General features: G+C 38.4%; 1 protein-coding gene across 1 annotated transcript in view; it reads right to left on the reverse strand.

Annotated features, from left to right (window-relative positions):
- LOC100019688 (stimulated by retinoic acid gene 6 protein-like) overlaps positions 1 to 27,514 on the reverse strand; it is a 79,001-nt gene that overhangs the window by 18,316 nt on the left and 33,171 nt on the right. Inside the window, exons 8-12 of the mRNA XM_056806692.1 lie at positions 23,446 to 23,516; positions 20,314 to 20,425; positions 10,182 to 10,335; positions 7,607 to 7,682; positions 1,768 to 1,849 (exon numbers count right to left, since the gene is read on the reverse strand). Coding sequence (XP_056662670.1) covers positions 1,768 to 1,849; positions 7,607 to 7,682; positions 10,182 to 10,335; positions 20,314 to 20,425; positions 23,446 to 23,516 — 495 coding nt within the window. The remainder of the gene's footprint in view (positions 1 to 1,767; positions 1,850 to 7,606; positions 7,683 to 10,181; positions 10,336 to 20,313; positions 20,426 to 23,445; positions 23,517 to 27,514) is intronic.

Here is a 27,514-nt window from a genome sequence, read left to right on the forward strand (position 1 = left end):
TACTCAATAAATATTTATTGAATAAATGAATGAATGAATGAATCTGAGAGGATAAAGAATAACTTCCCATGGTGCTCAGAAATCAGCAACAGTCTGGCCTCTCTTCCCTCTGACACTTCCTGATTTTCAGTGATCTAAATACTCACCAAGCTGACTCTGAACAGTAGTATAATAACATTTCTGACCCCATCCCTCCTTTTTCAAAATGACTTTTCCTCTTTGAAGGTAGAGAATATGTCTTGGGCATCATTGAAGACTCTAATCTTGGCCCTCTGCTTTTTTCTCTATGTACCCCAAATTGAACTCCTCCAATCTCCAGACTTGGAGATCATATAGTACATTTGAAAGAGCTTGATTTAAGATTAGTAGAACTGGATTCAATGACTAGTTCTGCCACTTTGGGGACGCATGACGTGGAGAAGTCAATTAACCTTCATTCATCTCTGTATCCCATGAGGTCATCGGTACTCTTCAAAAACAAAAGATAAACAAAAATAATCTAACAATCTCTATCCTTCTCATCTGTTGAATGGGGTATTATTACTTACTGTACTCATCTCATAAGTTCTGGTGAATAATGCAATTTATTAAGTGTTATAGAAATGTGAGTGATTACTCTCAGCAATACAATGCACTAGAGTACAATTGTGAAGGACTTATGACAAAAAATGCTATCCACCTCCAGGGAAAGAATTGTTGGTATTTAGATGCAGATTAAAGCATACAATTTTCAATTTAGTTTATTTATGGTTTTACTTTGGGGTTTTGGTTTTATGTGAGTTTTCTCCTACAACAATGACCAATATGGAAGTATGTTTTACATGATAATATGTGTATAACTCAGATGTGTATAACTCAGATGAAAATGCTTACCATATCCGAGAGGCAGGGAGGGAAAGGAGGAAGCATCTTATATTTTGGATTTTATAATTTCAGAAAATGTATGTTGAAAATTATTGGGAAAATAAAATATCTTGAAATAATAAAAAAAGAAACATGAGCTATTATGAGTTCATCCAGGGGTCCAGCTCCAAACTTGATACTTGATTATTCAATTTGCAAATCCCTCTTGTGTTACTATGGAGCTAAGTTCTTTAGACACAATGGATTTAGAGAATCCTTTTTATGATTAGGTTTCTTTATACATCTGAATACTTTCTCCCTTCCCTCCCTTTCTGCTTCCTTTTGTATGCTGTCTCCTCCATTAGACTGTAAGCTACTAGAGGGCAGAGACTGTCTTTTGTATCTTTTTGTATCCTTGGTGCTTAGCACAGTGACATCAGCCTTCTAAGCATTTCAGTATCATCCTGGTTGATAATTATGTCTATGGATCTATGGATTTGTAGAGTAGCTAGGAAGTATGATATAGCACTATGATGGTGAACCTATGGCACTCATGTCAAAGATGGCACACAGAGACCTCACATTGTTGCCCACTAGTTATTTACTAGAAAGGCAGAGGGGCTCAGGTAGAGCTGCTCCCTTCCCCTTCTCCACTATGCTTCTCCATCCTTCTGACCAGCAGCCCAGTGGAAATGATTACTTTCTCTCCTCTCCTTCTCCCTCCTCTATGGTAGGGGGTGGGGCAACCCTTGGTCTTGGGGCAGGGGGCGGGGGTACTGTATATGGTCTCTAAAATTTTTGCCATCACTGATGGAGCAGAATGGCTGGGTCCATGTGCTTTGTGCTTTTCTTCAAGTGTAATTAGATTTGGTCTTGTAATTTATTTAAATAAAGAACTGAGACAAGTAACTACCAGGAACTTACCACACTATTAGAAGAGGAAGGATTGTGAAACTTCACAGGAATAAAGCTTTTCTCTCCTGTCCATAGCCTTTTTATATGTTTTCTAGATGGAAGTAGAAAATTACTATTAAATAGAATGAGAAATATGGTTTACTTTGATAAGAAAAAAAACATGCAAATGGTTATAATATTTGGCATTTTTAGAGATAATATATAGTATGGTAGAAAGAGAACTAGATTCTGGCACTCTGATTATGAGGCTTAAGAAAGTCAGTTAGCTACCCTGACCCTCTGTAAGTATAATAATAATAACTAGAATTTTAATAACATTTTAAGATTTGCAAAGCATTTTACAAATATAATTTTATCAGATCCAACAACCCTGTGAGGTAGGTGCTATTATTATTCCCATTTTATAAATTATAAAACTGAGGCACAGGCAGTTTAAGTGATTTTTCCAGGGTCATACAGCCAATAGGTCTCTGATGTGCAATTTAAAATTAGGTTTTCCTGATTTTAGGTGAGACCTTCTATCCACTGGCTAAATGCCTAACCATTATCATTAGTTTCATCTCATACAGTTGTTGTGAGACTTAAAGGTAACTTAACTTCATTATAGTCTTGGCCCTGTGGGATTCAACTATCAGCATCCTTTGACCTCTGGAACAATATGACTGAGGATAAGAAAGAACTAAGAAGGTGGTATTTAGGATATAGTTATTCTTGATCTTGTGATATATAGCTCCCCAGGCTTGATATATGCTATATTTTAATTGTTGTACAGTCTTTAGCACATTTCTCCCCAAAGGACTCCACTTCATACTTGACAGTCCTATCCCATCCCATGCCCTAGCCATCCCTCTTTCCATTACTACTAATCTTTTCTTCCATGCTCATTGGAACTCCTGCTTTGTTATAAAGAAAACTTCTCCATCATCTCTTTTCTCCTTACATCCTCTCTTCCTTGAATTATCTAAAAACTACCTTTTCTTCTGAGGGCATCCCATCCCTAGAAACTTTTGCCATTCATTTTCTCATTGCCTGTGACTCAACATTGCCACTTTTAGATATCATCTGACATCATTACTTAGGCTTTCCTCCAAGATTAATGTCCTCATTATATCACTTTTCCCCCACATTAATCATGGATATCAACAGTGCAGGCCATTCTCCTACCTTCCTTAATGAGTTTTTATCATGATTTATTTATTATAATTTATTACAGATTTATAACACCATATATAGCAAGTTAACTTTAAAGAAACATTTTTCTCTGATTTTTTAGAGTCATCTTTATTTGTGTGAAAAGTAAGTATTGGGTTCATATAATCTCTGGGTTTGTCTTGGCGGGTAGACTCCCAAGTATTTCATATTGTCAATAGTTATTTTAAATGGAATTTCTCTTTCTATCTCATCTTGCTGGGTTTGATTGGTAGTGTATAGAAATGCTGATGACTTATGTGGGTTTATTTTACTTATTCATTTTACTTAGATTGTCAGCTTTGCTGGCAAATAATTTGGCTAAACAACTCCTAACAATTGCTTTAATTTCATCTTCATTGATGGTGCATTCACCCTTTTCATTTTTAATACTGGTATCTTGATTTTCTTTCTTTTTTAAAATCAAATTATCCAATGTTTTATCTATTTTATTCTGTGTATTTTTTGATGAAACCAACTTCTAGTTTTATTTATTGTTTCAATAATTTCCTTACTTTCAATCTTGTTAATTTCTCCTTTGATTTTCATTTTGGTGTTTAATTGGAGATTTTGCATTTTTTTTCTAGTTTTTTTTAGTCGCATGCCCAATTCACTGATCTGCATTTTTTCTCTTTTATTGATAAATGTGTTTTGAGTTATACATTTCCTCCTAAGAATTGCTTTGACTACATTCTGCAAATTTTGAAATATTGTCTCATTGTTATCATTCTCTTTGATGAAAATATTTTTATTGTTTCTATGAGTGATTCTATGATTTGACTCACTTATTCTTGGATTAGGTTAGTTTTCCATTAATTTTTAATTCATACTTTTAGAACCCCTTATTCAATATAATTTGAATTGCATTATGGTCTAAAAAGGATACATTTAATATTTCTGCTTTCCTACATTTGGTTGTGAAACATTTTAGAAAGGAGTAAACCTTTTTCTCAGCAATACATGACACTTTGCAAAAAAACTGATCCACTACTGGGGCATTAAAACTCTTTCAGAAACTTTCTTTTTTGGCCATCTCCTCTTTCTAAGTTCTCTTCAATCTCTATCCTCTCACTCCTTCTCTGTCACCTACCACTATGGACATCCTTTTCCATCCTTGAAGAAAAATTTCTCTTTGAACTTGAAATGCTTTCAACTTTTCTTTTCTCCCATTTCAAAGACAAATTCCTAAGAAAAAGTCATCTATACTTGTTACCACCTCTTCAATTCTCAGTCACTTTTAATCTAGGTCCATCCTTATCACTCAGCTGAAACTGCTACCTCTGAGCTTACCAACAATCTCTTTGAGGCTAAATCCAATAACCCTTTCTTAGTCTTCATCTTTCTTGACATCTCTGCATCATTTAACACCATTACTTACTGTCTACTCTCAGATACGTTCTCCTCTCCGCTTGATCATTGCTAGACCATTAGGCATCTACCATATTCAAGGCATACCCTAGTGCTCTCTCCTAGATCTTCTTTTCCCAATCTACACTCTCTTAGTAATATTATCAGTTCATTTCAGAGAATTCCCAGATGTATGCATGCAGCCATTATCTCTCTCCAGTACCATGTCACCAAATGCCTGCTAGATATAATTAGAATGTCCCAAGCATATCCTCAACTCTACACGCTCAAAACAAAACTCATGACCTTTCAAACTTTTGTTCATTTCCTTATTTCTGTTGAGGATACCTCTAGCATCCATCTAGTTACCAAGGTTCGCCATCTTGGAATCATCTTCAGCTCTTCACTCCCTTTTGCTGGCCACATCAAAGGAAGTGCCAAGCTTACTTTCACAACTTCTTTTATATCTGCCTCCTCTCGACTCACATAACTACTACCCTGATTCAAATCCTCATCATCTCTTGCCTATGACTGCTGCCATAGCATCCTACTTGAACTCCCTGCCTCCAGCTTCTTTCCTCTCCAATCCTCATTGAAACCAATATTTCTAAATGCTACTAAAGTGATATTTCTAAAGCACAGATCTGGCCATGTCACTCTTCAACTAGTGTCTTCCTATTCCTGCTAGGATAAAACATAAAATCTTCTGTTTGGCAGAAAGCCCTCTAAAATCTAGCGCCAACCCATCTTTATAGACTGGCTTTGTTCCTTCTTGGGTTTCTATTCTTGCCAGCCTGGCCTGCTTGCTGTTCTCTGCATGTGACTTTTCATGCCCTGCCTCAATGCTTTGATGGGGGCTCTCCTCCATGCCTAGAGTTCAGTCCTCTCTGACTTCTACCCCATTTTCTCTTCATTTCACATCTCAGATACCACCTAAACAAGGTCCTTCCCAATCTGTGAGGTGCCAGTTCTATCTGGGCTTTGATTAGGGGGTTTTCAACATACTGTGTCTTACCTCAGTCCTGCCACACCACTCCTTCTCATCACCATGCACACCAACTTTCACTTACCATCTCTCACTCCTTCTCAGCTCTAACTCAGTGAGAATTAAATCAGCACTCCCCTTCCTCCTAAGGACCTACCTATGTATCAATTTAGGAGTCCACCATCCTCACTGGCATCCCTGCCCCAAACACACCTCTCTGGCAGATGTAGATGATCCCTACTCTAATAATATAACCAGTCGGAACTCTCCTGCTCACCTCTATTTGTGTCCCCAGTGCTTAGCACCATGCCTGGCACCTCTCATCTCCAGGTCTGGCTCTCTAGCCACTGAACTACTAGCTGCCTCTCCTAGAGATTCATGCTAACCAATTTTTGATGTAATTAAAAGGTGGAAGGGAAAGATGATCCCCATGGGCCTTTTACAGTATGGTTAACCATAGATCATACTGTTCAGTGCAAAATAATCTCTCTCTCTCTCTCTCTCTCTCTTCATCTCTCTCTCTCTCTCTTCATCTCTCTCTCTCTCCCTCCCCCTCTCTCTGTCTCTGTCTCTCTCTTCTTCTCTTTCTCTGTCTCTCTCTCTGTCTCTGCTCTCTGTCTCTGTCTCTGTTCTTTCTCCATCTCCCTGTCTCTGTCTCTCTCTTCCTCTCTCTCTGTCTCTCTCTTCCTCTCTCTCTGTCTCTGCTCTCTCTCTCTCTCTCTCTCTCTCTCTCTCTCTCTGTCTCTCTCTCTCTCTCTCTCTCTCTCTCTCTCTCTCTGTCTCTCTCTCTTCCTCCCCCCTCTCTCTGTCTCTCTCTCTTCCTCTCTTTCTCTCTGTCTCTCTCTCTGTCTCTGCTCTTCCTCTGTCTCTCTGTCTCCTGTCTCTCTCTTCCTCTCTCTCTCTCTTCCTCTCTCTTTGTCTCTCTCTGTCTCTCTGTCTCTGTCTCTCTCTTCCTCTCTCTCTCTCTCTCTCTCCCTCCCCCTCTCTCTGCCTCTCTGTCTCTCTCTTTCTCTCTCTCTCTCTGTCTCTGCTCTCTCTCTCTCTCTCTCTCTCTCTCTCCCTCCCCCCTCTCTCTATCTCTCTCTCTTCCTCTCTTTCTCTCTGTCTCTCTGTCTCTGCTCTTTCTCTGTCTCTCTGTCTCTGTCTCTCTGTCTCTGTCTCTCTCTTCCTCTCTCTCTCTCTCTCTCTCTCTCTCTCTCTCTCTCTCTCTCTCTCTCTCTCTCTCTCTCTCTCTCTCTCTCTCTCTCTCTCTCTCTCTCTCTCTCTCTCTCTTCCCCCTCTTTCTCTCTGTCTCTGCTCTCTGTCTCTGTCTCTGCTCTTTCTCTGTCTCTCTGTCTCTGTCTCTCTCTGTTTCTCTCTCTCTGCCTCCCCCCCCCCCCCCCTTAGCTTGATGGCACAGAGGCAACTAGATGGACCAATGCTCAGAGCACTGGCCTGGAGTCTGTCCTCAGACATTTAGTAACTGTGTGACACTGAGCAAGTTGCTTAATTTCTGTTTGCCTTAGTTTCTTCATCTGTGAAATAGGGATAATAGCAGTACCTATCTCACTAGGTTGTTTGGAGGATCAGATGATATTTGGAAAGTGCTTAACATCACATGGTAGGTCTTATGTAAATGCTTGTTGCTTTCAACTCCCATCCTGAGCACATGTGCATGCACATAATGCATAATGCAAGCATGTGTGTGTGTGTGTGCATGTGCATGTATGTGTAACTGAATACTAAGATGCAGGTCTTGACCACTGTGGGCAAAACCTCAATAAACTCTCGAGTCTAGCAAGTTTTGAAGATTTTAGCTTGAATTTTATTAATTTGCCAGTTTGCAAGTACTCAGGTCTCCACTAGGACACCGATCCTTTTCTCAATCTACACTCTCTTGGTAATATTACTAATTCCCATGGATTCAATCATTTCATTCAGAGGATTCCAGGATGTATTTGCGCAGCCCTCATCTCTCTCCTGAGCTCCAGTTCCACATCGCCAGCTCCCTGCTAGACGTGGTCAGGATGTCCCATAGTTCTCTCAAATCCAACATGCCCAGAACAGATCTTATGACCCTTTGACCCTGTCCTCCTTGATTCCCAGGTTTCTCTATTCTTTTTCATTATCATTAAAACTCTGAACAAACACTGCTCAGATAAGTGATTACTCTTATTTTGGAGCTGATATTTCCCTTTGATCTGATCAGATTTCATTTCTCTTTACCAGAACGGGTTCATGAATGTTTGGCTAAGGATGTAAAAGAGAGTGAATTAGCAGAATCTGTTAACTGTGTGGGAGCACAGGGAAGGGTATTGGGTGGCACACTTATTTGTTCAATATTCTTACCTGTAGCAGGCTAAAATGTGAAATAAATAGCTTATGCAAGTGAGAGAGGCAGAAAAAATGGTCAGAGTCCAAACACCTATAAGAACAAAAAAGGGCATCTTAATATTCTCTCCATACAATACAATACCCAGTTCAAATACTAAGTGTGCTCTTTAAAACCTGAATTATCCTATGCATTATACTACCCGGTATGCAAAAGACTTGGAAAGAATCTAATTAATTTAGCATGAATCATGATTTTCTGGTAGTAAAGTTTTCTGCTAAGGCCTTTTAGGAGGCCTCTCTCTATGTTGTCTTTTTATCTATAGTTACTTTTAGGATTCTTCTTTCTCTCCTAATTTTCATTCTAAAATAAGAATGGAAAAAATAAAATAAGAATAGAAAAAAACATTTTGAAAAGCTAAACTGCCATTTACCATTTTCATTAATCTTTAAGATTCTTATCTTCAGTTATTAAAGAAGAATCATTGTCCCAACATTTCATCAAAATCAGGAAAGTGTGGCATAGGTGGAGCACTAGACTTGGAGTCATTCTAACTTTGTTTTTAATTAGCTTGTGAAAATGAGCTTCTCTGGACCTCCATTTCCTCACCTGTCAATTGAGATGGTCAAACTAGGTGATCCTTAACGTTCCTATCAATTCTAAAACATATGCTTGATTTGATGATTCTTCTTGTTCTAATGTTTAATAGATCCATAATTATTTATAACTCATTTATAACTCATTTTTATAATTTATAACTCATAATATTTCCTTTTGGTTGTGGGAAGGTGAGAAATCTTCAGTGCTTAAAGCAAAAGACTAGGATGGGACAGCTAGAGGACTATCTCAGCAGTCAGAGAACCAGTCAAAGAGACAGGAGGTCCTGGGTTCAAATTTGGCCTCAGATACTTCCTAGCTGTGGGACCAGGAGTAAGTCCCTTAACTCCAGTTGCCTAGCTCTTATCACTCTTCTGTTTTAGATCCAATGCTTAGTTTTAATTCTAAGAAGATAGGGGTTTATTTTTTTAAAAAAGAGAGAAAAAGATAAATGAAAGAGTTAAATCAAGTTGTGTGAGTTAATGTGTGAAATAAGAAACAAAGAAGGAAGGGGATTAAATACTGTTTTTTACTTTCAGAATTTCTTTTTTTTTAATAAATTTAAATTTCAGGAGTTATGTCCCGTTATCACAGAGTAAGGAGAAGCAAGGCATTTTTGTAGCTAAATTTGTTCTCTTGCAGAAGACTGGGATAGCCTTGGATTCCCTGTTCAAGCAAAATAAGAAGGAGGAAGATAAGGAAGGAGAGGGACAAAAAACATGGATGTGCTGGTAAATGTTTGACAACTGAGATCACTGGAAGAAAATGTACTCACATGCTTTTAAGTATAATCTATTTTAAGTCTATTAATAATCTATATTAAGTCTTAATCTATTTCTTAAGTCTAGACAGTCAACAAAACAAGGTCCAATTTTGTAGCCATTGCTGCTTTTGGAGGTATAAATGCTTATGTTTAAATGATTTGGCCACAGAATAGGACAGGATTATTGGGAAAGACCTTCATGTTGGGAAAGGTTGAAGACAAAGAAGAAGAGGGTAAGATGGATAGACTGTGTTATGGAAATAAGGAACATGAACGTGGACATACTTGGAGGGAGAATGGAGGGTGGAATGATTGGGCATGCTTTGGTCCATGGGATCACAAAGAGTCAGATATGAATAAATGACTGAATAACAACAATAACAAAATGTTCATACTGAAGCTTTATCAATGAGACTTCTGGGCTTCAGCATATTCCTGGATGAAAAGCAGATGGCCAAAAGCAAAGGAGGGAAAAAAATGGCTGGTTCTCATCTGTTTCCACTTCATTTGATTTCTGACAACATGGGCAAAATGTGGTTAATTTCAAGCTCCTTGTAGGAGAGCTATTTTGATGGAGAAGAAGGTGGGAGTAATTAAAATTTCTTGATCACCCTATGGGATATTGAAGGTTATAATACCTTGATAGCTCATACCAAAGTAGAAAGGCTCTGAATACAAGAACCAGCTTAGCTAAATTTGGAGAGGCTCATGGTCAAAAGGCAGGATACTTAGAGATAAATTATCTTTGGCTACAGCAACTCATTAAGATTATATTTAATATACGACGTGGTCTGAGGTGCAATGAGAGGGAAAGTCTACTTAGACAAAATCATAGATCCTTAATTATCATATATATCTTAAGTATTAAGGAGATGATAAGTAAAAAGGAAACTAAAAGGAGAAATATTAATAAATAAAAAGAAAAAAAGAAAATGAAAAAAATTCAGCAGTGTTTTATCCCATCATTAGTCAAGTAGAAAGTAATTTAAAAGACAAAATTCCATTTTCACCATTTCCCTAATTTCTGTTTTCCCTCAAAATCCATGTTTGCAGGCTGGCCTTATTTCCAAACTATTCTATTAAAAAGCTTTGCTCAATTTTGTTTTGTTTTGTCAGTTGATTTAGGTGAAAGAACCCATTTGCAAAATAAGCTCTGAGCTGTGATCATTTCTTTTCATAGAACTGCAATCTCAGCCACCCATAGCACAGTAACTATACAGGGACTGATTTACCTTTTGCCACGTTAATCAGCTCCTTTATCCGTAGAATAGCTGGTGTCAGTACTCCTGTCTCATTAACTGAAGCAATGTAGCTCTCCAGTCCCCCCTCAAACACGTCTAGCTCTCGTACAATGTATGTGTATATGCAAAATTCAATTATAATGAACTAGGAGGAAAATGGAGGAAAGGTTTTAGGAATATTGTCATTACTCATGGCATAGCCCAAATGCACAATATTAATAAGCAATTTTAATCTGAAGACAGTTTCTTTTAGGTCATCCAGGCTCATTATCTTTTAAGATTCTCTTTTGGTTCTGCTTTATGTAAGAAATGTTCTATATCTCTACCTCGATAGAACATCAAAATAAATAAGTCCAGATATCCAAATGGGAGCTCATTAAATTGAATCAATTTGTTATTATAAGTACTCCAAGGTCATATTACTTTGGCAGATAAAAGGAAGACTTGAGGGGGACTTTGGAGTTGATCCAGGCAAAATAATAAAATCATCTCTTTTTTTGACAGTGTGTTTGTTCTATATTATTTCCCTTGATATTACATGAACAATCCAAGCAAGAACATGGATTTACTTTTGTCTAAATGATATCGATCATGGATTCCTACCCGTGAAAAGAGGAGTAGATTGGAAATCAGTAGACCTAGACATGAGTTCTTATGTCCATTCTGCTTCTAGCTAGCTATAACATCTTGGTCAGTTTTCTTATCTATCACTGGCACGGGGGCCTGATCTGATTGTGATAGGAGATTTAATAATCCAGACATCTTTTGGAGATCAGCCACATAAAAAAAGAGAAACTAATAACTTCTTGACAATGATCATTTCAGCCTTTAAAAGGTGGAAGAACTAACAAAGAGAAATTCTATACCAGAACTGATTCTCAGGAACAGAAAAATACTGGTTGTTTGGAGGTGGAAATGAAATGATAGGAACTCTGAGAGGGGAGAGTGGAAATAACTATTCCATATTAGAGTCTGGAAAGGAAAGGAAAGGAAAAGCCAGGTACTATGATAGGTAGCTAGATTTTAGGAAAGCAGATTTCAAAGGATTCATAGAAAAGGTATAGTCTAATATTTTTCAGGAAAAATCAGCTTTGGGGTAGAGGTAAAGATCTCAATGAAATTCTGTGAACATGAAAGGAAGTAATTCCAACAAAGAAGAAAAGTAAGGATTATCTAAAAAAAAATCCATTTAGAAACCCAGGGAATTTAACAGCCAACTTAGATTTTTTAAAAAAAGATATGAATGGAATTTGGAAGCAAGGGTAGATAATAGAAGATCAATAATATGGGAGCAGAATATAACTAATTTTAATACTAAACATTGATGTCACTTTAGAATAGTAGTAAGAGAAAGATAATTGGGGTTAATTAACTTGCCCCTGGTTACAAAACTGGGAAGTGCATGAGGACAAATTTGAACTCAGGATCTCCCATCTTTAGGACTGGCTCTCTGAGTCACTTAACTGCCTCAGCATGATGTAATCTTGTAAAAATAGCATATATTCCATAGCTCAGAATGAGCTGAGGCTCTGGGAGGTGTGTGGAACAATGTCCAATGACAAAAGGGAGGTGGTCCACTTCTTATATTGTTTCTGTTTTCCCTGGCAAAAAGAATGACATTTGCCTAGGAAATGGCTGAAGAAGAAAAGAATGACTAAAGAAAAATGATAAGTAAGGAGGTGGTAAGAGAGTGTCTCATTGTCCTTGATGAATTCAAGTCACTTATCACAGATGAAAGTACATTTTTGATTACTGAAAGAATTGTTGAATTGACTTTTGAAAGATTATGGAGAAAAACGGGCATAACACAGGACTAGAAAAGGGCAAATGTCCAGATTTTCAGGGGGAAAAATTCTAACAGACTTTGAAATATGTTCTAGGAGAAAGAAGCATGAGAACAAACATTTAAGTGGCTATTATGTGCCAGGCACTGGGCTAAGTGCTTTTCAAATGTTATCTCATTTAATTGGTGCAACAACCCTATTATGATCTCCATTTTACAGATGAGCACACAGATATTTAGCAACTTGCTAGTTGCACACAGCTAGTAAGTATCTAAGATCAGATTTGAACTCAGGTCTTCCTGACTTTATGACTTCCCTTTATCTACTGCACGACCGAGCTTGTCTAAAAGTCTTGACTTCCATTCCTGGTAAAACATTTTTCCTGCCCAGTCCAGAGGATGCTTCTGGCAGATGAGTCAGTTTTAGCATTTGTGAGGTGAAAGGTCTTTTAACATTTAGGTAGAGATCCTGAGGACCAGAGTCTGGTATGGGTTTTCAGGGAATCTTCCTGGGCAGTTCAAATCAAAACATTTATTTAAAGCTTAGAAAACACTAGGAACACAAAGACGAAAAATGGAGCACCTTGACTTCAAGGATCCTTTAAGGAATATAAGATGTATATAGCTACGTAAATATGAAAATAATTTGATTTTGGATAAACCACAACTATGTAGGGGGACAAGGAAACCTTTCCATGTAGTAATTGACACCCGAGATAAGCCTCAAAGGAAGGTAGGGATCCTATTTTAAGTTGGAGTTGGGGATGGAGAATATTCCAGGTATGAGAGAACTTCCAGGGACCAGAAATGGAATGTTGAGTTTGGGAATAATTAAAGCTTAATATTTATAATACTATTTTAAATGAATAATTTATAATATAATAATAGTTAATAGTTCATCCATTTTGGCTGAAGCACAGAATAAATTAAGAAGAGTAAAATAAAATATCTGGAAGTGTAGATGGGAACCAGATTATGGAATGCTTTAAATGCTGGTCTGGGAAATTTGTATTTAAAAATTTTTTTTTCCCATGGTTACACGATTCCTATTTTCCCCCTCCTTTCTTCCCTCCCCACTCCCGGATTTGACAAGTAATTTCACTGTGTTATACATACATTGTCACTCAAAACCTAGATAAATTTGTATTTTAGGCAATAGGGAGACATTAATGATTTGAAGCAGGGGAATGACATGGTCAAATATGAATCTCAGGAATAGTTATTTGGCAGCTCTGCCAAACATGGAGAAGAAGAGCTGTATAAGTAGAAATTTTCTACCTTTGAACTATTTTCTTCAGAATTCCTTTTTTTATTTCCCAGCATCCTTTTCCCTTCCTTTACGTGAGTCTTTATTGTATTGTTTATAAAATTTCTGGGACTCCTCCCTCTTTCTCTTTTTTCTAGAGACCACTGCTTGAGTTAGCTCCCTTTTAACTCTAGTTTTTATTTTAATAAATCCTATAAATATAATACTTGAGTTATTGTATATCAATTTTAATTCTCACAAAGTTGAAAGCAGGAAGACCAGTAAAGAGATTATTAAAATAGTTCAGGTGAAAGAGGAGAGAAGATGAAACGAGGATAGTGACTCTGTATAGGCAATTGATGTAAGGGATGTTATGAAGTTAGAATCTACAAGACTTGGCAACTGGATATGGATAAAGGGCTGGGATGAGGGAAACAAAAATCTAGGGTGATTCTGATGTTGTGGATTTGGATGACTTGTACTGGTGTCCTTGCCAGAAACCAGGAAGGGGGATAGGTTAGGGAGAAGAAAGAATGAGTTCCATTTTGTATGCTTTGAGTTTGAAGTGTTGATAGGACATCCAGGTGAAAGCAGGTATTCTAGTGATGTGAGCCTAGAGAGAGATCATGAATGATTTGGAATCCATCTTAAAGAGATAAGAATTATACCTTTGTAAGTTAATAAGATCCCTGAAAGAGGTTTTAGAACAGAATCTTGTTGGGGGGCACACCTATTAAACAGGTAGGAAATGGATAATGATTCAGGAAAAGTGACTGAGATGGAGTGGTCTTGGTAGTAGTTTTAATATTCAGAAAAGGAAGCAATGATTGCTAAGAGCCAGATAGCATCATCTAGGAGAGCTAGGTGGTACAGTGGATAGAGTCCTGGGCCTGAAGCCAGGAAGACTCATCTTCCTGAGTCCAAATTTAATCTCAGACACTTACTAGTTGTGTGACCCTAGGGAAGTCATTTAACCCTTTTTGGCTTCAGTTCCTCATCTGTAAAATGAGCTGGAGAAGGAAATAGCAAACCACTCTAGAATCTTTGCCAAAAAAGATACCCAAATGGGGTCACAGAGCTAGACTCAAAAGATGAACAATAACAAAAAGAACGAGTTATGCAGCACAACTCATTCCTTCTCTTTTTGGCAAGATTACTGGACTAAGCAGCTAACGGAAAATACTATAGATTTAACACACCTCATTATAGAAAAATATCTGATAAGTACCACATACTCCTTGTGAACAAAGTGTAGAGATGTGGGTTAGATGATAATGGTATTAGGTGGGTAGACTCATAGAATTTATACCAGGAAGAGACCTTTGAGGTCATCCAGTCAATTTTCACATTTTACAAGTATATAATGAGTAAGTGGCTCAGTCAGAATTTGAATCCAGCTCTTCTAAGTACCTCCAGCACTCTTTTGTCTAGAGCTTGTTTCCTCCTGTGAGTTTCAAAATGTTGTGGGGCGGGAGTGGGGAACTCCATCCCCCAGAGTGCCTCAAGGGTCCCTCCTACTTCCTGGTGTGGGATTGGTCTTGAATGGTCCCATGATGGGGGAGGGACCTCTATTTCCTGGAGTGGAATTGGTCCTGAGAGGACCAATCCCGTGCTAGGGAGAAACCACGCCCCTCCTGGGGTTTCTTGCTCTTTTATGAATGAGGGTGGTGGATGGGGAGGAGAAATGAAAGTGGTGAGTTAATTTCAGCTCAGGGAAACTCCAGTTGTGTTTGTTTGAATAAAGCTTTAGAGAGATCTGAGTGAGATAGGAGTCTTCTTTTTAGCTTTTTCCTACTTCCCATCCCCTCACCAAGGATGATTTGACCAGACCCAAACAATAGTAATCAATAGGCCAGTGTTAACTTGGAGGAAGATGCCTAATGGAGAACTCCAGAAATTTGTATTTGCCTGCATTCTACTGAGCATTTTTGACAGATTTAAGAGAAAGAAATAAGGGTGTGTTGATTAAATAGGAACATAAGGGGGGAAAACTAACACTTCAGATACAAATCAGAGTCCAAAATGATGTGCACAGGCAAGAAGGTTGAACTGGATCTAAGAAAGAATGAATGAAAAACAATGCAGGAAGTGCTTACTCCTTGGGTAACAAATAGAAAAATGAGATAGTCTCTGTTCTCTAAGAACTATTATCCTAAAGGGGAGAGGCAGCTTATATGGGGTAAAGGAGGCCAGGGAGGGTATGTTAGTCTGGGAAGTCACAGGGATGGAGACTAGAGCCAGAGGAATGGTGTGCTCTTTCTGGGAGCAATAGCAATCTGGATTTGACAATGGAGGCCAGAGCAAAAGGTGGAAAGCCAGGGTGGGGGAGGCAGCAAAGGGAGAATATGTATATCAGGAGGTAAGAAAATGATTAGTGAGATGTGACTTTGTACTTAGATAGTCGGTGAATCAAGGGAGCAAGTTTCCTAAGGTGGACATTTCAAAGATGAATGTATTGAGTTCCCTGGGGCATGTGATCTCGGGAAGTCCAGGAATCAGGTGAGTGCAGTAACACTAGCAGGGCAGATAGAAAGAAGATGGCCAGGACACGAAGCATGACTGAGGTCAGAGAGATGTATGTAATGGACCGTGAGAATCTGCACTCGCATACTCAGTCCATTGGCCTGGAATGTGCCAGGAGAAGAAAATAGTGGGTGGAGAATGTGAAATATGGCTGGGCTGGCAGTCAGGGCAGCATGGGCCCAAAGCTGAATGGATTAAAACTCTGAGGGTCTGACCTCTGGAAGTCCAATGGTTCAGAGTGAAATTTAAGGGCAGATGACACAAAAATAGGACGTGAAGCATTGCTGAAGATGGCTAGGTGTGACTGTACTCACACAGTCACCATTAAAGACAAAGTGGGTCCTGGAGAGAGGAAATTAGTAATATACTGATAAGGTTTTGATAAGTTAAGGAATTTTGGAAAGTTGTTTCAGAGGCTGAAGAGTGGCTGACCCAGAAAGAATTCTGGGCCAGTTTGGAATTAAAAGGGGGAGGGGTAAGAAGAGTTGTGAGTCAGTTAATCCCTGGCTACTGTGGGGATTAGCCAGCTCTGCTCTCTCTCTGACCTTAGCCCAGTCTGTGAGGTGAAAGGAATATCTTGGAGTTCACTTTCCTCACTGTGAGAAACATCAGGAAGAAGACTGTCTCATACCTGCTGCTGTGACAATTTTGTTTGGAGGAAGAAAGATCAGAAGACCTGTACAGTGAGCCTCTGACATTTTGGCTCTCTGTCTTTGTATACTTGGTGGAGACACCCCTAATATAGATCATTTTCCTTCTATATAAGGATTTAGTTAGCCTAGTTAGATAGTGGTTTGGGGTCTAGTTATTGATAAGGAGTTTGGAAGAATAGCTTGGGTAAATTCCCAAGACCAGAAGAATTTCACCTCGTGGTGAAAGGAAAGTGGGTGGAGAATTTAGTTCCCTTAGAACGAATTAAGGCATCCTGTTATATTAATCCTTATATTTAACTATATAATACAAATAAATAGATTATATATATATATATATATATATATAAATAATAGTCCCCAAGGCAATTCTGTGCACTGAGCCCAGTGGGAGGTTCAATCCTGAACTTTCCTTCAAGGAGGAGAACTAGAGTACTTTGTAAACATCTAGCAAAGTACACACAGCAGTATCCTCCTTACTAACACATTTATTAGTATCATTATTACCGTCCCAGGGACATTTCCTTTCTTCATAAGTATTATGCCAGCTGGCTTTTCACATTCGTTCCATATATCTGATATAGAATTTCAGAGTGGAGAGGGAGTGAGACAGCTAGACCCTATCAATCTAGTTACCTCTAATGTCTTCTTGAAAAATAGTCACCCAGTCTTGCTTGAAGACTTCCAGAGAAGAGAAATATACCACATGTGAAGCAATCCCTTCCACTTTTACCATTTTATTTTTGGAAGCTTTAATTTGCCTCCTTTCAATGTCTGCTTATTACTTAACTAGTTATCAGTTTCAAGTCCAAACAAATAGAACTAATCCATTTCTACCTTACCAACCTTGAGATTTTTGAAAGCAGCAATTATGTCTTCCCTGGATCTTCTTTTCCGCAGGTTAAGTGTGTCTCGTTATTTGGGAGAGTACAGGGTGGGATGCATGATATCAAACTCTTATTTTTTTAAATCTCATTTTTCCAAATACATGTAAAAACCATTTTTAACATTCCTTTAAAATTTTTTGAGTTCCAAATTCTCTTCCTTCCCTCCATTGAGACTATAAAAAATATGATATATGTTGTAGATATCCAGCCATGCAAAACCTATTTCTATATGACTCATGTATCAAGTTCCTTTACTCACTCCTAGGGGGTACAGTACTGGCCCTAGAATCAGAAAGACCTGATTTCAAATGTGGCCTCAGATACATAAAAGCTGGGTGACCTTAAGCAAGACATTTATCCTCCATCTGCCTTGGTTTTCTCTTCTTAAAATGGGGACAATAATACCACCTATCTCCTAGTGTTGTGAGAAGAAAGTAAGATATTTGTGAAGTGATATTTAAACTACAAAGCATTATATAAATGCTAAATAGTATTGTTATTGTTGTTATTATTATTTTATTAGGCATGTACACGAGGCCTCAAAGCACTTTGATTGGCCTCCTCTGTATTTTTCCATCCTATCAGTTGTTCAATCAATAAAATTAAGCAAGCATGATGCTGTGCACTGGGGATACAAATACAATAAATAAAGCAATTCCTCTCCTAAGGAGCTTACATTCTAATGGAAGAGACAACAAATACCTGTTTAATAATATGCAGAATTAATATAAAGGAGATAAGTGCTAGGTAGTTAGGGTAGGTAGATAGCCCCACTTCTGACATGTCAACCTTTGTGAGCAGCTAGATGGTGTAGTGAATAGAGCATCATGTTTGGAATCAGGAAGACTCATCTTCTTTGTTCAAATCTGACCTCAAATGCTAACTGTGTGCCCCAGGGAAAATCACTTAACCTTATTTACCTCAGTTTCCTCATCTATAGGATGCTCTAGAGAAGGTATGGCAAACCACTCCAGTGTCTCTGCCAAGAAAACCCCAAATGGGGTCATAGTCAGACATGATTGAAAGAAATGACTAAACAAGTTACGGAGGGAGGACTGAAGTAGTTGTCAGGAATGGTTCATGTTAAAGTGCTTGAACCATAAGTAAGAAAGAAAACAGGGAGTCTATGAAATAGAATCAAGGAGAGAATAGATTATAGACCTGACAGAAAGCCTGTACGAAGGGTCAAAGATGAGAGTTGTCATGTACGAGGAACAGAGATAAAAGCTCGTTTCCTTGGATCCTAGAGTGCAGGAGGCAGAGTAATGTCCAGGGAGGCCTGCTTGGGAAGGGCTTTAAAAGCTAAACAGAGGAATTTATATATTATCCTAGAAGCAAGGGGGAACCAGTAGAGTTGATTGAGTAGGGGAATGACACGGTCAGATCTATTCTCAAGAAAATTACTTTGACAGCGGTAGGAAGGATGGATTGTAGTGGGGAGACTTGAGAAAAGATCAGATAGCAGACCTTTGCGGTAATCTAGAAAAGAGCTGATGAGGGCTTGAACTAAAGGGATAGTTGTGTGAGTAGGGAAAAGGGGTCAGTTGAGAGATATTATGGAGGAAGAAGATTTGGCCATGACTATTTGGTGTGAGAGTGAGGAGTCTCAGATAAAGCCAAGATTATGAACCCGAGAGAATGAAAGAATGAATGAATAAATAGTAGTGTCTTTGGCCTGAAAAAAAAATACTATTAGATTAGGCAATGACACAAACAGGGAAGTCTGGAAGAAGTGAAAGATAATGAGTTCTATGTTAACTTAGTTGAGTTTGAGATGTCTCTGGGCCATCCAGTTTGAAACATCCAATATATAATGGGTGATAAGGGATTGAAGTTCAGGGGAAAAACTGAGCCTGAGAGCCATCTGTATAGTAATGGTCATTAAACCATTTGGAAGTGATGAGGATAGCAAGATAGAGATAGAGAAGGGATTCTGTGTGACTTTTCCTATTCTCTAGACTCTAGAACTATGTAGAGTTGGTATAATGTAGTAAAGTACATAAGAAAATTTCTGAGTCCTGGGAGAGCCTAGGAGAGAATATTGGGGATCCCCTAGAACTAGGGGGCATGATTTGGATGAAGAACCAGCAGAGGATGCTAAGAATGAACTTCCAAGGAAGCTATACTTCTCAGTGAACCCCAAGACTACATGGACTGCCATACAATCCATTGACTGATCTTGAGCTTGCTGCTCATTAAAGTCCCCAAATCTTTTTCAATATGATCATGACAGTAAGGGGTTACTCTGCTATGTTTACCTGGCAATGTTTTAAGCAATACTATGTTTGAGATTTTTGTTGTTGTTCATTTGTTTCAATCATATCCAATTCTCTGTGAACCCATTTGGTGTTTTCATGGCAGTGAAGTTTTCATGGAGTGATTTTCCCTCCCTATTTCCTTCTCCAGCTCATTTTACATATGAGGAAACTGAGGTAAGCAGGGTTAAGTGACTTGCCCGAGTCACACAACTACTAAGTGTCTGAAGTTAGATTTGAACTCAGGAAGATGAGTCTCCCTGGCCTCCTAGATCTGGCACTCTATCCACTGTACCACTTAGCTGCCCCTTTCTGAGATGAAAGTTTAAAATATCAACCGTAAATGGCCCATACTATTTACAAAGACATTTTAGATCAGAGCCTGAACTGAATTGAATTGAGACATTCACATGGTTAGGAACTCAGAGATAACTGTACTCAATTTCACATCTTGAATGGAAATTCTTAAGGCTTAGGACATTTGAAACAAAAATATTAAAAGAAACTCACCTCTGACACAATTTCTCAATAGCATTCCTATGACTTAAAGTGATCGTGTTTGAGGGATTTACTATGTAGATATAAAGAAAAATAAGCTAAACATAAGAGATTTGTGACTTCATTTTTGTGCAATCATCTTTTTCTTTGTATACAGAAATACTGGCTTTATTTGTTTTTTTTTTTTTTAATTTGGAATTAAATAAAACAAAATGTTGGGAAAAAGTAAAATGATTGTGCCTTTCGATATGTGTGGGCTAGACAAGGATCGATTTACTTACAAGATATAAGCAGATAAAGGCTAGCACGGTAGAACCAATCATTCGACTTGGGAATTGAAAATATGGATCCCATTCATAGATCCTACGTTGGAACCAGGATTTTTCTTCCTCCCTGTAGATAAATAAACCCACATATATCTGAGGGGGATGAATTAATAGTAAATCATTGTTTTTTAAAACCATGCCCTTTTCCTTCATCATGTGGATGTTGGGTTCTGTTTCTTGTGTTAACGCTAAAGGGGAATTTTTGTGAAATCCTGCTACTTCTCTATACTCGTTACCTGTCTGTAGAAACTTTTGTTATAGGCTACCTCAATGCCCCTATAGTACCCAAGTCCATGGGAAGCGTGCTTAGGAAATGCAAGTAAAGGATGGATACTTGAGCATTCTATGATGCTTATGAAATCACACGTGAGTTATATGCTTTGAAAAATCCAAGGTGCTATAAAATATGATATCATTATATTTTACCCTTTCCATTTTGCTAAGATGCCATCTTTAGCATCTAAGTAGGGTAGTGCTTTTGTTTGCCAACTCTTATGACAAAGCTAGTATAGTAATATGTAATGTCAGAGAAAAAGGTCATTCAATAAAACATGAAGTTTCTACTATGTTCCAGGCACTATACCAACTGCTGGGATTACAAAGAAAGGCAGAGGGAAAAGTTGGGTGGCTCAGTGGATTGAGAGCCAGACCTAAAGACGTGAGGTCCTGGGTTCAAATCTGACCTCATAAATTTCTTAACTGTATAACCCTGAGGAAGTCACTTAACCCTCATTACCTAGCCCTTACTGCTCTTCTGCCTTGGAACTAATATACAGTATCAATTCTAAGATGGAAGGTGAGGGTTTAAAAAATTATCCATCACTAATTTTCTGGTACTTTTACTATTTTTCATGACTTCTTGATGCTCCCATTATTAAGAAAATATTGATAAAGTCCTTGGCACATAGTAGGTGTTTAATAAAACCTTGCTTCCATCCTTCCTTTTCTTCATTCTCAATGACATAGGCTACTTTCATCTCTCTCTTCTTTTTAAAATTAAACACTAGCTCATTGGACATTGAAAACAGCTTCTCATTTAGTTAGTACAAAGCTGAATAACCTTTGTCACATGAACCTGAGAAGCTATGGTTGAGACTGGGTTTCCAAACTAATTTGATTTGGGGCTTGAGATATGTTGCCATCAACTGCAGATGCTGTTCCAGAAATGTGTAATGGTTTGAGGATATAGGAGAATTAGGGAAATCGTAAAGCAAAATAGGGAAAGTGAGAGCTGTATCCTTACCTTGCTCCCCTTCCACAATTGTCATATGCAGTAAATATTTCTGATGTACAAATAATTTCATATTTAATCATTTTTGGGGAGAAATATTGTTAGCATTGGCATTTTCTCACAGAATATTTCTTTTAAAAAATTCCTTACTTTCTGTCTTAGAATCAAGTTGGTTCTAAGGCAGAAGAGTGGTAAGAGTTAGGCAATTGGGGTTAAATGACTTGCCCAGGGTCACACAACTAAGAAACGTGTGAGGCTAGATTTGAACCTAGGTCCTCCCATCTCTAGATCTATTTCTTTATCCACTGTGTCACTTAGCTGTCCCTCACAGAACATTTCTTGACATCATGTGGCATGCCAGAGTTCAATGGGGACAGTCTGGGCATTTGAGCAGGGCTTTATTTAGCTAATCCAAAATTGGGGGCCCTTCTTATATGGACCTTTTTTGAACTTGTTCTTCAATTTCTGATAGTTCTATCCTCCTCTGTCTCTGTCTTTGTCTCTGTCTCTCTGTCTTTGTTTCTGTATCTCTCTCTACATATATGCATATATACATGTATTTACTTATCTGTGTAAATCTTGTTTTCCAGAGTAGAATAAAAGTTCCTTGAGGGCAAGAAATGTCTTGGCTTTTTTTGTCTGTATCATAGTCATATCATTTAATAAAAGCTTATTGAATTGTGTTTTCATTAAATGCCATAATTTATATTTATTACATGTATAATGACTGTATAATTTTCATGTGGCAAAAATACATAAAAGTTTAAATGGTTATGTTTTAAACTATACTACAGGAGACTAGTCTGCAAACTGCCTGGGGAAAAATGGAGATAGAGAAGGGATTCTGTGTGACTTTTCCTATTCTCTAGACTCTAGAGCTATGTAGAGTTGGTATAATGTAGTAAAGTACATAAGAAAATTTCTGAGTCCTGCTGTTTTAGCTCAAGTGAGGTATTCATTGACATTCAAAAGAAAAAAAAAGAAGAAGAGAGTCTATAAAGGATTATTTGGGGAGGATGAGATGCCATTGAGCCAACCCTTCCTCCCAAGAATTATAGAAATGTAGGTAAGGGATAGAGTAAATTTCATGAACTAGCTTTAAGGGAAAAAGAGGAGAATTTGGATACATGCCCTGGGACAAAATTCTGAGGGGAGAAGGATTGTGGTAGTTTTGTACTGGCATTAACTGTCATTTCACTGTCTGCTCTTTTCCCACTGAGCTGGAAGAAGGAGATTTTGCTCTGACAGATTTTTCCTTAGTTATCATAATCTTGTGGAGAGATTAGTGACTCCTTGGTTGAGAATATGCTTTGGAGTGAACTGTTTTCCCTGAGCACAGAGACCATCTGCCAGTGATCTATCTGCCAGATATCCTCTTGGCCAAGGTAATCCAAAGATTGCCACCTGAGACTTTGGGTTATATAGTGCAGCCAACCCCAGGCTTTAGGTAAGGGCTCAAGTTTCAACTATGAATCCTTTCCTTTTCCTCTTTTTGTCAATCCCTAGTATGTAGATGAGTTTAGAGTCAGATAACTTTTGGGTTTTTTTAAGATAAGAGCAGGAAAATATAAGAAGGGCTTGAGAAGAACAGAAGAGTGAGCCCCATGAGGGAAGGCATAGATTGGGGGGAGGAGATATAATTGGACAGATTTAGGACTGTATTTATAATTTCCCTACCCTTAATAAACTTTGTTTTACTGTTTGTGCTTTACTGGCCCTGTGGAGGTTCCTAGGTGTATTGTATCATCTCACATCCATCTAGGAAGGGTCCTTATTTCAGAATCATAGGGAAGAATGATGAACATTAGAAGTCTCAGAGAGCCTATTTAAGCTTGAGATCAAAAACTGAATCTTACTGTTCTGGTGGTTTCCTCATGAGTTGTTTCACATGTTCAGCTTGATGAACTTCTAGAAAAGAGCTTTCTTCCTATGAGAAAAGGAGAAGGGTTTTTACCTTTTTAGTCTCCTAATACTTTATTCCCTTCTCTGCACTCCATGCTCCAGTTATACTGGCTAATTTGCTATTTTTCACATGGGATACTCCATCTTCAACCTGGTGATTTTTCACTGGCTACTTCCAATGCCTGGAATGCTTTCCATTTTCACCTCTACCTTACTAGTTTCTCTGACTTCTTTCAAGACTCTGCTCAAAACACACCATCTATAGGAGGTCTTTCTTTAAAAAACAAAAAGAAAAGCAAAAAAAAACCTTTACCTTCCTTCCGTCTTGGAATCAATACTGTGTATTTGTTCCAAAGTAGAAGAGTGGTAAGGGCTAGGCAATGGGGGTTAAGTGACTTGCCCAGGGTCACACAGCTGGGAAGTGTCTGAGGCCAGATTTGAACCTAGGACCTCCAATCTCTAGGTCTGACTCTCAATCCACTGAGCTACCCAGCTGCCCCCTAGTAGGTCTTTTTTGACTCTCTTTACAGGGCCCCTTTGCAACTAATGCCTTCCCCCTTTAGGTGATTATTGTTGTAGTTAAACCATTCATTTATATTCAGCTCTTTATGACCCCATGGATTGTACTATATATGAGGTTTTCTTGGCAAAGATATGGGAGTGGTTTGCCATTTCCTTCTCCAGTAGATTAAGGCAACAGAGGTTGAGTGATTTGTCCAGGATCACAGTAGCAAATGTCTGAGTCTGGATTTGAATTTGGGTCTTCCTGACACCTGGCCCAGTGCTTTATCCACCAAGCCATATAGATTACCTTCCACCAATTCTGAAAATATCTTGTATGTACCTGGGGAATAGGAGCAATCATTTCCCCCATTTTACATTTGAATAAACTGAGGCAGAAAAGTTGAGTGAGTTGTTCAGCTCCCACAGCTACTAAGTATGTGAGGCCATATTTGAACTTAGGTCTTCTTGCTTCCAGGCCCCACATTCTATTTAATGTGCCATCTATCTGCTCCATGAAAAGACCATTATTCTCTTGTTTCCCTATGAAGTTTATCATTTGTTGCTTTTACCTTATGTCCCTAACCTGCTAAGATTTCTCCCTATTTCTGAAAATTGCTGCAATGCTTAAATGAAGTAATTTCCCCCACCTTCTCTCACCTTTTTATAGCACCTTAGTTGCCTCTGGCAACAGATTTCTATATTCTATGCAGAAATAAGGAAGAAAAATACTCCAGTTGTTTGTCTGCTCATCTACCCAAATTCCCCTAATATTCCTTGGAACTGGAGAATTGAAACTTCCAAAATGTCAGCATTTTTTTCAATGTGTGTTATTGTCCCAGAATGGAAATCTTTTCTGAATAAAAAAGATAAAGCTGAAGACCCCACCCTACAATCTCCATGATCCTTCTGAGAGCTTCTAGGAGCTAAAACTTTATGAGTGTGGGGAAAGAGTAGAATGAACAATGAGGGAAAATTCATAAATAGTTATTTTTAATGCCAGAAATTCTATTCTCTACAGCACTTGGTTATCCTGTGACAGTAACTCACATTGACATAAATGCTGGTAAAGAGAGTGATAAGCAGAGTTGCTTAGTGGAGAGAGCAAACCTTGAATCCAGGAAGACAGTGCCCCTCTGACACATAGTGACCTGAACAAGTCACTTAACCTCCAGGCATCTCTGTCAGACTCTAATTTGAGTAAAAAATGGCAATTTGCATTAAAAAGAGAGTTGCTTCATCCGGGAGTTTTTCTATAATTAAATTATAAGTCTCATCCTGTTGTGATGGATATTGATCTTGTAATTGATTTTGGCCAGTTCACTGTCAGTTGGTATTGATTAGTATCAATACAGCTATTATAGCCTAGCTGGTTCTGTCGGTAGATGAAATTGGTAGGAGACAACTACTATAAAACCTATTTATTTAAACTATAAGAAGAAACAGGGACAGGATCCAGGATTTAGAAATAGGTCAGGATAGGAGTTGTCAAATCTATTTTTCCCTGAACTAATCAATACTAAAAAAAATCCTCTGTCCTGCAAAGGACTTCTTCTCGCCTGATAAAATCAGGCCTAACTTAACTCCTTTACTATTTATTTAATATGTCTATCTTACTAAGCTAAGCTAATTATAATTCTTCTAAAACTCCTTTAGTTATATAATAGATTTCCTGCTTGACTGTGTCTCTGTATCTGCCCAGTCAGTCAGCTTCTACTCAATTTCTGACAGGCTACCGCGATGGTGGTCTCTGTTGTTCTCTGCTGCCCCCTGTGGTATTCCAAGGAACAGCTTCACCACTATCCCCCTCAAAATCTTCTCAGATGTAAGATGTTCATCAAACTCTAGACACCCACTCTCCAGGAGCAAGCTCCAGAGTGTCTCGGTTTTTCCAACTGCCCTTTACTAGGGAGGGCTAGGAATTCTTTACCCATGACCTACCGGAAATTCTTCTCTCTAGCTTAAAGGAGCCCAGGTAACATTTAAAACGTCTTCTCCAGCCTACTCTTACTTCTAACTATCCAGAGTAGTTAATTACTAGCTAATTAGGAAATTGATCATCATAATCCCTGTCCCTGTGGCTACAGTGCTTTGAGGTTTTTACAGTCCTTTCCTCACAAGGATTCCGTGAGGTAGCTAATAGAACAAGTATTCTCATTCCACTTCATTGATTTAGAAACTGAAGACATGATCAGTATCAACCGAGTAAGTACTGGAGATAGAATTTCAGTTCAGGTGGTTGGAGTCAAAACCCAGCCTTCTTTTCATTACATTGAGCTGTTTCCTAAGTCTTACACACACATGCTGTGATGTTTATAACCCACAGGGTTCATCCTCAACAATTACTGGGGACCAGAGCTGTGAGTAACGATTTATGTACCTGGGACAAGCACTATCTAAGTGTCCTTAGATATTCAGTTGCAGGGCAACAGTGGCTGATGCCCCAGACATCCCAAAGCAGCTGTGGATGCAAGGGAAGCAGGAGGCTCCCAATTAGGGGAGAGGTAAGAAGTTTATACCTGGATGAGATAGGAAATGAGTCTTGTGGTAGTTTCTTATTTTAAGAAAATATTCTTGCTAACTTGATGCTGAGTTCATTTATTTTTCCCCGATGAAAGATTAAAGGCACTATTAGTACCTTCTAAATTCGGTACTCTGAACAAAGCCCCTGTCACACTGTCTTAATTATGATTCTTTCTGAGTTAGGCAAATGCTCTGTCTGTTGGGAGATATGGGAAAACCTACATATAAGATGTCAGAAACAACTGAAATTGGTCTATTTTATTGGTCTATAAAGGAGGGAAGACTTTGTCTTGGTCTATAAGGACTGATTGTTTGCTCTGGCTCACCAAATAATTGGGGAAAGGTGATGAAAAGGGGCCATTTGTCTGGTGTGATAAGAAAGATGAGGGGAAGGCTATGTAATAGAGAAGATGTTTCTAAGCCTGGGGCATTTTGCATGGTGCTGCACATGGAGGAGGAGACTCCCAATTAGTACAGAGAATTCTGATGCCAAATTGGGGTAGTGTTGGTACAATACCTTTTGGGAGGAGAGACATTCTCTGAGAGACAGAGATAAAGAGACAGAGGCATAAGAGAGGAGAGACACACACACACACAAAGAGAGAGAAAGAGAGAGAGAGAGATAGAGAGAGAGAGAGAGAGAGAGAGAGAGAGAGAGAGAGAGAGAGAGAGAGAGAGAAAGAAGTGATGGAGAGACAGAAAAAGAGCAAGAAGAAATGAGATGAGGAAAAAAGAGAAGAGAGAATGAGAAGAAAAGAGAAAAAGAAAGAAAAGATGGAGAGAGAAAAGAGCAAGAGGAGAAAGAAGAGATATGGGATGAGAAGAAAGAAGAGAGAGAGAAAAAGAGAGAGGAGATGGAGAGAGAAGAGACAGGGAGAGAAAGAAGAGATGAGAAAGATGCTTTGGAGAGAGACAAAGATACAGAGAACATGTCTCTTTGAATGACATCTCTTGGTTTAAGCTCTTTCATACGAAGGACTCATTCTCTCCTGTGTATTT

The sequence above is a fragment of the Monodelphis domestica genome, chromosome 7 (genome assembly GCF_027887165.1).
Source record: "Monodelphis domestica isolate mMonDom1 chromosome 7, mMonDom1.pri, whole genome shotgun sequence".
NCBI lineage: Eukaryota > Metazoa > Chordata > Mammalia > Didelphimorphia > Didelphidae > Monodelphis > Monodelphis domestica.